General features: G+C 38.2%; 2 protein-coding genes across 2 annotated transcripts; both read left to right on the top strand.

Moving 5' to 3' along the window:
- The first annotated feature begins 1,099 nt into the window (after nt 1-1,099).
- On the top strand, nt 1,100-9,198 carry LOC124639602. Its single transcript, XM_047177044.1, has 3 exons — nt 1,100-1,689; nt 7,575-8,863; nt 9,083-9,198. Exons 1-3 carry the CDS (start codon nt 1,652-1,654, stop codon nt 9,196-9,198), a joined length of 1,443 nt encoding a protein of 480 aa, XP_047033000.1. The 5' UTR covers nt 1,100-1,651.
- Nucleotides 9,199-10,864: 1,666 nt separating this feature from the next.
- Nucleotides 10,865-17,277, top strand: LOC124639613. The gene is made up of 2 exons (XM_047177056.1): nt 10,865-15,086; nt 15,156-17,277. Exons 1-2 carry the CDS (start codon nt 11,202-11,204, stop codon nt 16,419-16,421), a joined length of 5,151 nt encoding a protein of 1,716 aa, XP_047033012.1. The 5' UTR covers nt 10,865-11,201; the 3' UTR covers nt 16,422-17,277.
- Nucleotides 17,278-18,325: the final 1,048 nt, after the last annotated feature.

Genomic DNA, 18,325 nt, shown 5'->3' with positions numbered 1-18,325 from the left:
TCTATTTCTTCTTTTATACAATTTTGCACTTACATCTAGGTATTTTCTATACAAACTTATACATTATTATTTTTTCTACAGACTTTTCGTACAATACATTTTTCTTATTCTATATTCTTATTCTATTGGTTTTATATGTTAACTAAAATATTTTCAAAATATTTTGTGAACATAATTTATTTACTTATTTATTTCTCTTAATTACTTTATCGGCTATGTTTTTACAGTATTCTAAGAAGACAGGTCTGTATTTACCTAGCATTAAACTAGCTATGTTGGATGACTCCATCTTGGTTTCAATTTTATTTTCAATGTCGAATCTTTCCATCGAGAAAATGAGACATTCTAATAAGAGATGTGGGACAGTTTCGGCTCTACCAGGTTCGCAAATGCACGATGGGTTCTCTTTGCATCTAAAGCGATGAAGATACTCCGAGAAACCACCGTGCCCCGTCATTACCTGCGTTATGACTCCACTTGGTTGAATCTTCCTGACTACCCTGTGGGCTATAACTGCGTCTGGAAAGAAGATTTTTGTAATGCTCGCGGTATCACCGTTCCTGTATCTCTCATTCCATTCGCCCAGCGACCGCATTCGTATACATCGCTTGACGAATGAAATTGGACACTTGTCATAATTGGCACTCTTTTTGGACTTCAAGGCCGCTTCTTTTGCCAAATAATCCGCTCGCTCGTTAGCCTCTAGGCCAACGTGAGCCTTAATCCAGTACAAAACGACAGTTTTGTTGTCCTGTGATAAGGTTCTCAGGTTTGCGCGTGTTTCTACAGCCAGAGGATGTAGGGATGTTAGGTTGGCTATGGTCTGGAGAGCTGCCATGGAGTCACTGTATACGCGTAAGTTTTCTCCTTTCTTCTGAGGATTTCCCTAGTGGAATGGCAGATGGCAAGGAGCTCCGCCTGATATACCGTACAATATGATGACAGACTGAGTTTGACGGCCTTGGTTTCGGCCTCGCATTTCCACACGGATAGTGAGGCCCCCACCTTGCCGTCAATCTTGCTGCCATCAGTGAAAATACGGATGTCATAATTGCTGTTGTCATCTAGCTGTTGATCCTCCAGGGTTCCGAACTGTTATACCCTATTTTAATACTGCAACCCCATGTAGAGGGTGCTATGTCAGCAAATTATAATAATATAAATATACGTCGGATTCGCCCGCGCGGGCAGTCTGTTGTCATTCTCGACACATATCGGTACTAATTCCAATTACCAATTCGTTACTATTCCTATTTCTAGTTCTACTATTTCTAAGTGTCCAAATATCCTTAAATACTGTCAATTGTGGTGAAAAACCAATATAATCATTTTTGTGTGTAAAATTAGTTTTTTTTAAAAAACCGTGTTCGAGGATCCCGTATAACATTTGGTGGCAGCGGTGGGATACCGAAAGTTCAATATATACACAGATATATCCCGAATACGTCTCCAAAGGACAAACCTTACAAATTAAAGTGCCAGTGCTACGTTTTCTTCAATAATCAAAGGCAATAATAAACAACGTTCACCCAAATATGCCTTCAACATCCTAGTGCGCGTGTGTATTGTGTGCTAGTGAATCCTGTGGAATATAAAATAAGTGCTGTGTGGAGTTGTTCCTGAGCCTTGATTATAATCAGGCCTCATCATCATGCTGTGGCAGATCTTCATTGTCGTGACAATACTACAGTGAGTGACGATATACTATATACACTTGTCTCGCATAGAACTCAGAGTCTTCCAATTCCCTAATTGACATCTTGATAATTAATAAATTCTTAACTTACTATCTGTTTTACATAATATTAAGTCGCTACACAAAATTGTAATCCTTGCAACAGCGAGTGATTGTTATTGTAATGCATACCAGACATCACTGATAAGCTCTGAATCTCGAGCCGGCGAACACGGTGTGGAAACAGCTCCTTGTACTATTATACTTGTACTTGTATTTTATAATCTTTTGTGTACTTTCTAGGCTTAACTTTAATATTTTAGCGTTATATTTCTATATTCAATTATTTCAAAATGTCTAAAGACGATTTAAAAGAAGAGGTTCCCAGTGGCTCTAGAGGTGCACAACTCCGTTCTGAAAAGGTTGAAGAAAAGGTCGAACTAAATGTCTTACTAAAGTTTATCAAACCATTCGATGGGTCCCGAGACAAATTAAACCCTTTTATATCCAATTGCCAAAGTGCTTATAATATAGCCAATAAAACTCAAAAACCAATTCTATTCAGATACATATTAAGTCAACTCATAGATAGGGCGGAGACAATATGTAGTATTAAAGAATTTGAATGTTTTGAACAGCTTGTAGAGTTCTTAAAACAACAGTTCGGAGAACGAAAACACTATGCACACTTACTCTCCGAACTCCAAGATTGTAAACAAGGTCAAAATGAAACAGTTAATCAGTTCGCCCTTAAAATTGAAACCTGCTTAGCAAAATTACTTACCGAAATACAAGTATCTATACCTATTATGAAAAAGTCGGAAATAGCTGGACGCGTAGCAGCCATGGAAGATCTAGCTCTCCATACATTTATTATCGGCCTTCACCCACGACTATCACAAATAGTTAGATGTCGTGATCCCGACTCGCTCAATGCTGCAGTAAACTTCGCAGTCGCGGAAGAAAAGATACTGTCGAATGCGTTTATGAAAAAGCCAACATATTTTCCTAATACAGACAAATCTAAATTTGTTCCAAAACGAGAACAACCCCAATACTATCGTCCTCAGATGCCAAATCAATACCGCGTATCGGATACTTCAAAGAAAGTTCACACAACTGACCTCGTGTGTCGTTACTGCAAAAACGTAGGTCATACTTTAGAAAATTGTCGCAAACGACAATATAATAACAATAGATTTGCTAATAATTTCCAACCGTCAACATCCGGTCGCCAGACAAATTTCAATAATGAAGGACAGCCCCGATCCGTGCATTTAGTCCAAGATAACGACGGCGGTTATGATACGGTAGACTCGACCGATTTAAACGAATAAGATTTCCCGAGAGGTATCGTTCGGGAAATTACCCTCACCGAATCAAAATCGATGCCATACCTTCTGGCTCATCTACTAAATCGAATCCTCTGAATCCTCTGAATCCTCTGAATCCTCTGAATCCTCTGAATCCTCTGAATCCTCTGAATCCTCTGAATCCTCTGAATCCTCTGAATCCTCTGAATCCTCTGAATCCTCTGAATCCTCTGAATCCTCCGAATCCATTGAATCTTATAAAAACAAATTCACTGTCTCCTCCGAGTCCTTCGAATCAAACAAAATCAATTATTAAAAATAAAACTCAACCCACTGAATCCAATATATTAAAAATAAAAACTTACGCTGAATCCGTCAAAACCACTCAAAATAAATCGTTATTAGGTTCAAAGAAAATTACTAATTCTTCAGTATCAAAAGTCCTAAGCCATTCAAATTCTACTAGTTCACGACCCACGATTGGGCAAACCACCTCTCCTACATCGGAGCACCTGGAAAATAAAAAAAATATTAAAATATATGAAGTAAATAATAATACTGAGAAAAGATACCTACCTCACGTCACTGTCCAAACTCCATTCGCAGATCATCCACTATCATTTCTAGTCGACTCTGGTTCATGTGTAAGTCTCCTAAAACTCGATTCTATGTCCAGAATCCCAAAACTAAGTAATGAGGTTATCACACTTAAAGGTATTGACCCCAATGACGCGGTAACGCCTACTATGGGAAGCCTTCAAATGCAACTATTTCCAAATTCTCCAAAACCTTGCACGCACGAATTTCATGTAGTAAAGAACATAAGTCTTAGCCATGATGGTATAATAGGAAATGACCTAATGCAAAAATTTAAACGCCAAATCGATTATTACAAGAACATACTACGTTTCGATGAAAACTCCATCACACTGCATTTCTCTGAACCTATATATAAAATACCACCTTGTACAGAAGCAGTCATTGAATGTACAGTTAGCAACCCTCTCATTAAAGAAGGCGTTATATTAGACCAACACTTATCTGATTCACTACTCATTGCAAATTGTATAGTCAAAGTAAAACCAAATAGACGAATCAATATCACAGTTGTTAATACATCCGAAGAAACAGTTGTACTCCATCCCAATCTAAATATTACCTTGCAAGCTCTAGACGAACAATCTATACCAGTTCTCACATCAGCAATTCCCTCTAACACTTATACTAGAACTAAAGAAGTCCTAAATCAATTAAGGACCTCCCATCTTAATGACGAAGAAAGGGATGCTCTACTACAAGTATGCTCACAATACTCTGACATTTTCCATCTCCCAAACGAACAATTAACATATACTACATCCACTGAACATAAAATTAGAACAAACTCCGATATACCTATCCAAACTAAATCATATCGTTTTCCCGAATGTCATAAAAAGGAAGTAGAAAACCAAATAAATAAAATGCTAGATCAAAAAATAATTATACCGTCAAACTCACCCTGGTCTTCGCCTATTTGGGTAGTCCCCAAAAAACTAGATGCTTCGGGGCAACGCAAATGGAGAGTCGTTATCGATTACAGAAAATTAAATGACATAACAATAGGGGAAACTTACCCCATTCCACAAATAACTGAAATACTAGATCAATTAGGCAAGAGTCAGTACTTTACAACATTAGACCTGGCTTCAGGATTTCATCAAATTCCTATTGCTGCTGAAGACGCACCCAAAACCGCATTTTCCGTACCCCAAGGACATTTTGAATTTACGAGAATGCCATTTGGCCTTAAAAATGCTCCTTCGACATTCCAAAAACTTATGAACACTTGCCTGTCTGGACTTCAAGGCTCTCGCTGCTTCGTGTATCTCGACGATATTGTCGTTTATTCCCCTGATTTAGCTAGTCACATTCAGAACTTATCCGCTGTATTCGAAAAACTTAGAACTTATAATCTTAAGCTTCAACCAGACAAATGCGAATTCTTATGCAAGGAGGTTGCATACCTAGGTCACTTAATAAATAACGATGGAGTGCAACCGAACCCCGAAAAAATAAAAGCTATCACTGAATTCCCAATACCGAAGTCCCCCAAAGACATAAAATCATTTCTGGGTCTTGTATCTTATTATAGACGATTTATTCCAGATTTTTCCAAACTCGCGAAACCCTTAACATCCCTTCTAAAAAAGGACGCATCTTTCAAATGGCATAACGAACAACAACTCGCTTTTGAAACATTACAAAACAAATTAACCACTTCACCGATATTAGCATATCCCGATTTTTCACAGCCCTTTCTATTAACATGTGACGCCTCTAACTTCGCCATATCCGCAATCCTTTCTCAGGGTCAGATCGGTAAGGATCGGCCTATTGCTTTTGCTTCCCGCACTCTTAACAAAGCTGAATGCAATTATAGCGTCACAGAAAAAGAATGTCTCGCTATTATTTTCGGCACGAAAGCCTTTCGACCATATCTCTATGGCCGTAAATTCACTATCGTAACAGACCACAAACCACTTCAATGGCTTTTTAACTGTAAAGACCCGGGATCTAGACTAGTTCGTTGGCGCCTAAAACTAGAGGAATTCGATTATAATATAATCCATAAGAAAGGAAAAATTAATACCAATGCTGACGCTCTGTCCCGATTCCCAATTAATCCAATAGATGTACCATCTCCCGACTCTTTACCTACAAGCCCTAATGATTTAATCGATAACCCTTTGGAAGACCCCCTCTTAGATCTACCCTCTTATATACCGTTCACATTCGATGATAATGAATTATTAAACAACGACACTAATCGTAAACAGGATACTATTCCCGAGTCTGATACTGCTCATGACGCTATCCCTACTCATACCGAAGACAGTTTACCAGAACTTATAGACCTAGGACCACTTGACCTTAGCCCACAGAGTATTGATATAAACCCCAATTTTGATAACATCGAAATACCTTCGCCAACAGAATCTAACACTAAATCAGAAGCAAACGACGAAGACTATTCCAAATTTTTGAAATCAATATCGCGTAAAGAATTTAAAACAAATACCATTATAACTGAACATAACGAAAACTTACTCAAATGCCCTTATAAAACTATATTAATACCCACTTCAATCGACTTAGACGAATCAAACCCGTACATCTCTGAAATACTCTCTAGTGATAAAGACAAAGACGAAATTCTTAACGCTGAAAAAGAGCTCCATTCTTTCCTGAAAATAAACTTAGAAAATAAAGATATTTACCTAATTTTTACTAAAGTTCACCATTTCGACGAATCATCTTATCCTGATATATACAACACCCTGAAACGAGCGAGAAATGACATCATACTAGACTCATCGATCACAGATATAGCTACCTCTGACTTCAAAAACCCTTTCGACCGACATTCCTACACTAAAATCTACAATATTTTGACTTACCTGTTTCACGACACTCCAATCCGCATACACGTTTACGTAAATAAAATAATTTATCCTACATTGAGTGAAATACCCAAAATACTAAGGGAAAACCACGATATTCCAATCGCCGGGCACTTAGGCTCATCACGAATGTATTCTAGGATTAAAGAACAATTTTATTGGAAGGGAATGAGAAGTGACATAGAAAACTATATCAAGAAATGCAAATCCTGTCAAGAAAATAAAGCCCTTAGGAAACTTAATCGCGCCCCTATGGAAATAACCACTACTTCCACTGCACCATTTCAAAGAATAGCATTAGACATAGTAGGACCCCTACCTGAATCTGGTACAGCAAAGCTGAAATATATACTCACCATACAGGATGATTTATCAAAATATTCTGTCGCTTATCCGCTACGCAGCACAACAGCTGAAGAATCAGCTGATTGTTTAATCCATTTCGTCTCTCTCTTCGGTATTCCTAAATCAATACTTACCGATCAGGGTACTAATTTTACCTCTGACCTTTTTAAAACCACTTGCCAATTCTTAAAGATAAAACTACTCTGGGCATCACCCTATCATCCACAAACGCAAGGAGCTCTCGAACGCAGCCACTCTACACTTAAAGAGTACTTAAAATCATTCATTAATAATAATCAAGACAATTGGCCTACCTACGTATATACCGCTATGCTTACCTACAATACGACAATTCATTCCACCACGAAATTTACACCTTACGAACTAGTCTTTGGCCATAAACCATTCATTCCAAACTCGATATACGAAACTACACCTAATACAACATATTCGGATTACATAAGAATGTTACAACACAAATTCAAATTTACTAGAGAAAAGGCAGTAGAAAATATTCTAAAATCTAAGGAACATTCAAAAGCTTACTACGACAATCACACTAAACCGCCGCCCAATTACAAGGTTGGCGACCTAGTTTATCTTAAGAATCATTTACGACTAAGGAAAGCCTTATCTCCCATTTGGAAAGGACCATATAAAATCATATCGGTTCATAATAATAACACTGTCACTCTTCTTATAAATCGACGTCATGTGACACACCATTTCGATGAAATAAAACCTGCTGAAGTTTCATCCGATGAGCAACACTAATTCATATTTCATTCTATCTTTCAGCATTCCAATCGATGCACGATCGGACTTTGTCAAGCCTTATCCTTCAAACGCTGGTATCTACTTCGATAGCCTGGGAAAACTTAAAATAATTAAGAGTAATTTAAACGTAATTAGTTATGTAGATATATCTTTCATAAAACCTCATCTTACTAATTTGAATGAAATCATAGGTACATTAAGGTTTAACTGTCAAAAATTTAACTTAACTTCTTGTGAAAACACGCTATCTCCTTTAACAGCTCGTTTTACAGACGTTCAACGAGAATATGATTCTATTTATCATCTTATTTCAAAGCGATACAAACGTAATGCATGGTTTGGCGGTATAGGTACAGTATTTAAGCACGTTTTCGGCACGCTTGATGAAGACGACGCTCTTAAATACGATTCTGCTATAGAATCTATACAAAATAATCAAAAGAAAATGGCAACATTAATAAAAGAAAATATCTTAGTTACTACTTCTACCTTAGAGTCCTATAAAAATATTATAAACAAATTAAAAACCAATCAAGAAATCATTAATGAATCATTAATATCATTCCTTAAACAAATAACAAATATCACAGAAATTACAAACAATTTAATCATAGAAACAAAAGTCCATTCCATACTTACCAACCTTGAAAGCTCTTTGCTTACATTATCGTTTCAACTCGAAGACTTGATAAACGCAATTATACTCAGTAGTCAAAACATCCTACATCCTAACATTGTAACGCCTGCCCAACTATACCGTGAACTCGCCGATAACGATAGGCACCTACCACGGGACACTGGGATTCCTATATCATTAAGCCTAGATAATATTCATTTAATTTTAAGTATATCTAATGTTGCATGTTATTATTTTAAGAATAAACTTGTATTTGTTTTGCAAGTGCCCCTCGTTACCAATGAGGAATTCAATTTATATCATACTTTGGCTCTGCCTACTCCTCATAGAGTGGATAACCCAAATAGTTATAGTTTAATCTCTCCTACTAGTTCGTATATTGCTATTTCTAATAGTAAACAATTATATTGTAATTTAGATAGTTTACGTAAGTGTAAGACCATATACTCTGAGTTCTTTTTATGCGAAGTACCGGTAATCTCGACGACAAGTGATAACCCGATATGCGAAAGTGAACTATTAACGAAAACTGTTAATGCTATTCCTAAACGGTGTGTTACCAAAACCATATTCGGCGAGCTAGACATTTGGCAACCACTAATAATCAATCGGTGGATTTTCGTGCAGTCTCGTCCGAATAAAGTGTCTATCGAGTGTGGTGTTTCAGAAATGCGTGAGATTATAGTGTCCGGTACGGGTATTTTAGATACCCCAAAACAGTGCACAATCTATACAAAAAGTGTAAGACTGATAACTTCAGATGACTCTTATAATATAAGTATACCTAGCCCTATACTAGATTTTAATATTATCAATGACTCATGTTGTCAAATCAATTATAACTCGATTAATAATAATACGTCCCCTATTCTTTTCCAAAATATCGATTTAGACGATTTAACATCTAATGTAAACAAACATAAAGAAATATTCGCGGAATTAGATAAGATCATAGATGACAAACCATTTATTATTAAATACGGGACGCATTATTCAATACTTGAATAATGACGACCTCGATGGCGCAATGGTCATCATGCCGGACCGCCGAACCTGAGGTCCCGGGTTCGATTCCCGGTTCGGTCGACATTTGTGTGATGAGCATGCTTGTTGGCCGTGGTCTGGGTGTTATGATATGTATTTATAAATATGTATATATGTAGCTATATGTAGTTTATCAGTTGTGTTAGCACCCATAACACAAGTTAATTAATAACTTACCATGGGGCTAACCGACCGTGTGTGAAAAAGGTGTCCCGACATTATTTATTTATTATTATTATACTTACCTTTATAATTTTGTTAATTGTAATTTCTTTTATAACATACATCTTAATTAAAATTATATTAAAATATAAGAATGCAATTGTTATCAATAGAAACAATGTAAACATAGATAACGATACTCACGTCGAGAACGACAACGCTTCGCTGCATTCTATCGCTTCTATCCCATTACCGCGACTTAGGGAAGTAGTATACCTTTCCGAATTTCGGTAATTAACCCCAAATTTCGGTCTTATGCGGGGGGTTGTTATACCCTATTTTAATACTGCAACCCCATGTAGAGGGTGCTATGTCAGCAAATTATAATAATATAAATATACGTCGGATTCGCCCGCGCGGGCAGTCTGTTGTCATTCTCGACACATATCGGTACTAATTCCAATTACCAATTCGTTACTATTCCTATTTCTAGTTCTACTATTTCTAAGTGTCCAAATATCCTTAAATACTGTCAATTGTGGTGAAAAACCAATATAATCATTTTTGTGTGTAAAATTAGTTTTTTTTTTTAAAAACCGTGTTCGAGGATCCCGTATAACAGAACGCTATGCTCACTTGTGTTGCCGGGTGTGGTGTTTCGGTTGCGGGCGTCCTACACTCCACCTCTCTATCTCCGAGCTCCGGTTGGGGTACACCCCTCTTGGCCTCATATAAGGAGGCGGCTTCAAGAATTCTTAAATCAAGAGGGAGTATACCGGTCAGAATCAGTGTGGAGTTTAGTGAGACCGTACGGTAAGCTCTACATTAATGTCCGACCGAACTTTCGGTTTCGGTTTCGGCCGAGTTTCGGCCAAAAATCAAGTTTCGGCTGCAGTTTCGGTTTCGGCCAAAATCGGCCGAAACTTTTGCCGAAACCGAAACTTATCTCGCAAGGTCACGCACGTTCGCCTAACTTCGTTCTCCGCGGCAAAGCTGTGTCGTAAGCCGTCGGCTCTGTTCGGGAATCATCGTGTGCCGTTCGGATAGCTCCGCAGTAATGCAATAAAACTTAGCCAGTGCGTGTGCGTCCGACGGAAACATTATTTGGAGGTTATGTTTTGATGGAACTGATAACATGTAAGTTTTTGTTTTGTTTCTGTACTTGAATGATTTATATAGTTAATTAAATATTGAGTCAATAACTGTTTTGTTGTTATTAACAAATGAAGTCACATGTAAAAAAGAAATTGTAAGTAAATAAAAAATGTGAAGTGTTTAATTTCATAAATTACGTTTTATAGGTGTCTAAACGCACACCACCACGACAGCAGTCATACATAAGTGTATCTATAGGTATCTATACCCTTCTTCTAATACAGTCCACTTGTATGCATTTTTAGTTACAAATAAACCTTTAAAGCGTCCACACGTAGTTTTATGTGCAAACACCGTCCAAGCAAACTCATCCTTATCGCCGTCATCATATGGTCCTATTTCGAACCGAATCTTGTCGCCTACCGGCGGCTAACCGGCGTGCGTCGTGAACAAAGAAAGCGATAAGGAACACGTTTTTTAATTGCATAGTTTTGTGGACGGACTGTGACATCGTTAATATATTAATATCGTGGTTAATATTATAACAAACAAGAACATTAGCTGCGCTTGCCATATTCAGTGTGTGATCGGATTACGAGTAAAAACTTACTGCAAGTGCTAGTTAACACGTGTTCTATGTGCTCACCAACCGCTACTTGTGGACCTTATTTTGCCAGTGAAGCTTACGAGTGTTAAATATCTATATTGTCATGGAAGATCTTGTGATATATCAACTTGAGCTATTAGATAACCTAAAGAATGCAGAGAAAAACTATAAAAAAACGCCGAAAGATAGGATTAAAAGACCGTACTTGGAAACAAGGTTAGAAATGCTTGAAGAGCTTTGGAATAACTTTAAAGATGGACACAAAAAGATTGTTTTGAGCATCAGCAGTGACGAGCAAAGAAAAACTCCCTACTTTAAGGAAAAAACATATGAAGTGTTTCAAGAATTGTATGTGCAATATAAGTCGTCTATGAAGGAGGCTCTTCAGCCGTTCCTGGATGCAGCACAACAAGCTTCAACGCCTTCTACAACTGAAGGTCAAGGGTCATTCGCGACGTGCTCGGACAGTAACGAAATAAAATTGCCACGTATCAATATACCTACATTCAGCGGCAAATATGACGAGTGGCAGACATTTTACGACCTGTTTACAACACTAATACATAAGAATACGAAATTATCTCCAGTGCACAAACTCCATTATTTAAAAAGTAGTTTAAAGGGTGAACCTGAAGTAATCCTTCGTAATTACACCACGACAAATGCGAACTACACCGATGCTTGGAACGAGTTAATACTGCGTTATAACAACAAAAGATATAACTGTAAGGCTATTTTGAGAACTTTTATATCACAAAAATCTATACATACTGAATCGGCGAGTTGTATAAGGCATCTATTAGACACAAGTTCTACGTGTTTAAAGTCGTTGAAGAATTTAGACGTGGACACCGATACATGGGACTTAATTATCACCTTTTTAATAGAGGCCAAACTAGATCCAGAATCAGTAAGACTATGGGAACAACAACTGAGTACATCTAAATGTGATATACCTACATGGCCAGATTTAAGAAATTTTCTTGAGTCTAGATACAGATCCTTAGAGATGATCGAAGCTAACAAGACAAAAACGTCACAACCGAAGCCAGTAGCTAAACCTAAGTCCTTTCATGCGAATGTGACCAAGGAAGGGAAAGAACGTGAAGTTAAATGTGTGTTATGTGGAGATCAGCATTATATATATCATTGCAAAGCATTCGCCGGTATGTCTACCAAAGAAAGGCAGGAGAGTGCCAAAAAGAACAAACTTTGTTTCAACTGCCTCGCGCCATCACACTCGGTGAACAAGTGTCGACAGTCAGCGTGCTGCAAACGATGTGGACGTCGGCATCACTCCCTTCTACACTTCGAGAGAGAAGAAAACGCCGAGAAGTCCAACGAGGGGACAAACACGACTACAGGTACCAATCGTGAGGCGTCGCTAGGTGAGTCATCTTCGTCAATTAATGCTGAACATATCGTATCTAATTTTTCAACTAAGCATGTTCAAACAAATACGGTGTTATTAGCTACTGCTAAGGTTTTAGTTAATAGTAAGAACGGTTGTAAACATATTATTAGGGCCTTGCTAGACCAAGGGTCACAAGCGTCATTTGTATCTGAGGCGACTGTTCAGTTACTTAATCTTACACGTGTATCAGTGAGTGGTTGGGTGTCCGGTGTGGGAGAGGGGCAAACGAAAATTAAACACATGGTTTCACTCTGTGTGAAATCACGCCACAATCCCAATGAGTCAATTAGAATAAATGCGTATGTACTGCGCACATTAACAACACTGTTACCCACCAGTTATCTTACATTCCCCGATTGGTTAGAACTTCAAGGACTGGATTTGGCCGATCCAGGGTTCACAACACCAGGTAAAATATATATTTTACTTGGAGCTGAGGTTTATGGCAACGTACTGTTAGATGGTATTATCAGACACCCTGAGGGCAATTTAGTGGCACAAAATACAATCCTAGGGTGGGTGGTATCTGGCAGGACGACACTTGATGATAAAACCGGAAGGAAACGCATCACAACCCTACATGCACAGATAAATGACGATGATTTACTGAGACAATTTTGGGAAATAGAGAGGGAACCAAACAACATAAAAAGAAAGTTTTCAAAAGAAGAAGAAATGTGTGAAGAATTTTATGATGCCACGACAGTGAGAGATGAAACCGGACGGTTTGTAGTCAGATTACCGTTTCAGAACGAAGAGCCAGAGTGTAAATATGGTGGTTTGAGGGAGATAGCCATTAAAAGATTTGAATGTTTAGAAAGAAAGTTGTCAAAAAATCCTAAATTGCAAGATGAATATCGTAAAGTAATGGATGAATATTTAAAATTAAATCACATGGTAGAAATCACTCCTTCAGAAATTGATAAACCGGCTGTCTATCTTCCTCATCACGCAGTGTTACGAGAAGACAAGTTGACTACAAAGCTTCGTGTAGTGTTCGACGCTTCTTGCAAGGGTACAAATAACGTGGCTTTAAATGATAACTTGTGTGTTGGACCTCAACTTCAGCAAGAGTTGCGACACATATTGATGAGATGGAGAACACACAGAATCTGCATAACATCTGATATAATTAAAATGTATAGAATGGTCAGAGTATCAGATGCTGACACAGACTATCAGAGATTAGTGTGGAGGTCTTCACCCGACGAGCCTATTAAACACTTCAAACTTTTAAGACTAACTTTTGGCACAGCTTGTGCACCATACCTCGCCGTGAAGTCTCTACAAACACTTGCTAAAGAAGGGCAGTCAATTTATCCTATCGCAGCACAAATAACAATGTCTGACTATTACATGGATGACCTGCTTTCTGGCTGCGACACAGAAGAGCACGCAGTGGAAATATACCACGAGATGAACAGCCTAATGAACTCTGGGGGATTCCAACTACAAAAATGGAGTAGTAACAGTGAAGCTGTTCTACAGTACATCGGAAAGAATAATTGTGACGATCATGAGTTACCTTTAAAGGTCAATAGTGTTGTTAAGGTATTAGGGGTAAACTGGAATCGTGAAACCGATAGTTTTGAATACACAGTCAACTTGCCGGAGCCTCAACAACCTGTAACAAAAAGAACTATTCTTTCCGAAATAGCTAAGCTATATGATCCTTTGGGATGGATAGCTCCCGTTGTAGTAGTCGCAAAGATGATCATGCAGAAATTGTGGAAGACAGGGCTCGAATGGGACGAGCCTATTGACGGTGTCTTGCTAGCAGAGTGGAATCGATATCGGGAGAATTTAGCACACATCAAAGGCCTTAGCATACCACGATGGCTACACTACAGTAACACATCAAGTGTAGAGTTGCACGTCTTCGCAGATGCATCTCAAGTCGCATATGGAGCAGTAGTGTACATGCGAGTCGTAGACGAAGAGAGAGTATACGTCAGTCTTATAACGTCCAAAACAAAGGTAGCGCCAATAGAGAAACAAGTCTCAATTCCAAGATTGGAAATCTGCGGTGCGGCCTTGGCGGCTAAACTAATTTTAGAAACATCTCAAGTGATATGTGTGCCTAAAAGCAAGTTATTTGCGTGGACAGATTCCACCATTGTACTCGCTTGGCTAAAGGGTGGGCCAAGCAGGTGGAACACTTTTGTGAGCAACAGGGTGTCAGACATACTTAACACTGTAGATTACGAACAATGGGGGCACGTATCTACAGACATGAATCCTGCTGACTGTGCGTCACGGGGCTTACAAGGATCAGAATTATTAAATCATTCCCTGTGGTGGAATGGACCAACTTGGCTGTCTAACCTTAATATGAATATAAACGTTCCTTACTACGAAGATACGCATGAGGAAGAACGCACGAGAACTTTAACTGCTATATACAATACTGAACAAGAGTTAATCTGGACAAAATTTTCGAGTTTATCACAAATGTTAAGAGTAATTTCATATTGTAGACGTTTTCTAAATTTCAAATTACCTGTATCCGAACGTGAACATTTTTCTAAGTTTATAACGTCAAAGGAATTGTCAGAAACTTTAAATAATTGTATTAAACAGGTGCAATCTATTGAATTTAACGAGGATATAAAGCAGTTAAGGTCTCGTGGTTACGTGTTAAAAAGGAGTAAGCTTCGCAACCTTTGTCCCATTGTAGATAACAATGGAATTTTAAGAGTTGGCGGGCGTATTCAGAAATCAGAAATGGCCTATGACACACAACATCAAATAATTTTACCCGCTAATAGTCATCTTACCAGGTTAATAATTAAAGATGCACATTTCAGGACAATGCATGGCGGTCCTTTAGTGATGCTAAACTATCTAAGGTCAAAATACTGGATCTTACGAGCTAAAGATCTAACAAAGAAATTATACCGTGAGTGTATTACCTGCATTAGGTATTCCAAAAAGAATATCACGCAGCTAATGGGTCAGTTACCTGACGTGAGGGTAAAAGCCGATAGGGCTTTTAAATCATCTGGTGTGGACTACGCAGGCCCCATCAACATTCGTTTCTCGCCAGGCAGAGGAGCTAAATCGTACAAGGGATACATATGTTTGTTTATCTGTATGGTAACGCGGGCCATACACTTGGAAGCAGTTACAGACATGACTGCTAAGGCATTCATTGCAGCTTTCCGTCGCTTCACGTCGAGAAGAGGTCATTGTCACGATGTTTACAGTGATAACGGCACCAATTTCGTGGGTGCAGATAGACAACTGAGGGACATGTTCAACAGTGCCAAGTCTTCCATTCCTGGTGAAATAGCAGAGTTGCTAGTTCTTGAGCGTACTACATGGCATTACATACCTCCTCACGCACCCAATTTTGGCGGTCTGTGGGAGGCTGGCATACGCAGTACCAAGACTCATCTTAAGAAAGTCATTGGAGATGCTACACTTACGTACGAGGAGTTAACCACAGTATTAGCTCAAGTCGAAGCATGTTTAAATTCGCGACCCATAACTGTATTAAGTGACGACCCTAATGACCCCCTTCCACTCACACCCGGTCACTTTCTGATAGGTGAACCTTTATTAAACTTAAGTGATGAAAACTATACAAATTGTAATATTTCTAGCTTAGACAGATGGAGGCTAACACAAAAAATGGTCAACGATTTCTGGAACAGATGGCACAAAGAATATCTCGTAAATTTAAACCAAAGATATAAATGGAATACCAAACAATCTGAGCCAGACATCGATGACATTGTAATTCTAAAAGAAGATAACATTCCTCCTAGTAAATGGATATTAGGCAAAATAATTAAAAAACATGTGGGCCCAGACGGCATTACTCGTGTTGTGTCAATAAAATGTAAAAACGGTGTCTATAAACGACCAGTAAGTAAATTATGTATACTACCTAAAAATGCAAACTAATTTCTTTGTTAATTGCAAAAAACAACAGATAAATTTTGGCCGGGATTCGAACCCGTTACAAATGCATTAGAGTTGTTATGTCATCACCCATACCTTTATGTTACGCATTACTTATGTTATGTAATTCATAACGTCCCATAACAATGTAAAAAATCTATTTTTTTGAGTTAACTAGTGACTCATACTTAAATTACTTACCTAAATATATGTTATAATATTGTTAGTACTTACCTTTTTTGTTATCAGAATGATGTAAACATTCCTAGCTCCATAACATCCTACCTAAACATACCTACATATAGCTAAATAGCTAACTAAATAATATCGCACGGTGGGCGGTTAGCAGCTATGAATGATTAACCTTTTTTATACTTACCCGTTTCTTTACAGACAAAGGCAGCAGATTAAGTTGGACAATGTGTCTTATTTGTGTACCATACAGATTATTGTTCTTTGACAATGTCAAACTTGATCTGCCACCATTTGTTTTTCTACCTACTATCTGTTATAATGTGAACTGTGTTCTATCTGATATACTTACCAGTTATGTAAATTTAACAGTACTTTAATTTTAATTTACTTTTTTTTGTTAATACTAGGCTAGTGGTTTGATGTTACTTGTTTATTTTGTTTTCATTTGCAATTAAGTGTCTTATGAACATCATTGAAATACGTTTGTTGTTGTCGTTTTGTTTGCAATATCACTAAAAGGATAGATCCTTTGGTGGGCGGAATGTCTAAACGCACACCACCACGACAGCAGTCATACATAAGTGTATCTATAGGTATCTATACCCTTCTTCTAATACAGTCCACTTGTATGCATTTTTAGTTACAAATAAACCTTTAAAGCGTCCACACGTAGTTTTATGTGCAAACACCGTCCAAGCAAACTCATCCTTATCGCCGTCATCAATAGGTAATCTTATTCGAGATTTGTTTTTCATTCCGATGACCTATTGTCCGATTGTTATTGTTACGGTTTTATTTTTAATTGTTTCAGAGTAAAATTTCACAACGAGAAACAAATCCGATTTGGCAGTACTTTGATAAAAGTATCAGTGATACATCAAAAGCTGTTTGCAAGTATTTATTGTATTAAATAAATTATTACAATACCTACAATAATAATATATAATATACAATAATAATATACTGTGTATCCACTTCATATCCTAATTAATGCAAAATAATGGTAAAAAACACCAAATTTCAGTATTTTAAGAAATTTTATACTTGACCATGTGAGTTTCGGTTTCGGTTTCGGTTTCGGCCGAAACTGAAGCCACGGCCGAACATTCGGTTTCGGTTTCGGTTTCGGCTGGAAAACCAGTTTCGGTCGGACACTACTCTACATATCTTCTGCAAGAAGCCTCGTTGGGTAGAGTCCAGTAATTTCCGCGTGCATTTCTTGGTGGCTGCTGGTGCCCATGCGCTAGCTGCGTATAAAATGATAGGCTCAACTGTCGCTGTGTAAATGGTTCTCACCACTTCCGGGTGTAGACCCCAACTTATTTTTGCCGCTCTAATCAGTTGCTTGTAAGCGGTGGCTGCCTTCTTGCAGACGTTTTTAATGTGGGAGTTGAATGTAAGCCCGTTATCGATAGTCACTCCCAGGAGTTTGATCTCTTTTGTCACGCAAATTGCAGTCCCGCCCATGGTAAGGCGTGGTGTGTCGCATTTAAGTTTCCTCGTTATGACCATAGCATGAGTTTTATTTGGAGCAAACTAGGTTAGGTTAGGTTAGGTTAGGTTTCCGCCGAGGAGGACGCGCTGTATGAGGTGTACAGCGCGTCCAAGGAGACTCTGTGGCTGGCCATCGGCGATTCTAAGTCGCGTGCCAGGGAGGAGCTGCTGGGGTCCCTGGATCGGGATCCGTGGGGCCGCCCCTACCGTTGGGTACG

This window comes from Helicoverpa zea, chromosome 19 (genome assembly GCF_022581195.2).
Source record: "Helicoverpa zea isolate HzStark_Cry1AcR chromosome 19, ilHelZeax1.1, whole genome shotgun sequence".
Taxonomy (NCBI): Eukaryota; Metazoa; Arthropoda; class Insecta; order Lepidoptera; family Noctuidae; genus Helicoverpa; species Helicoverpa zea.
This window is presented reverse-complemented; position numbering and strand designations above follow the sequence as displayed.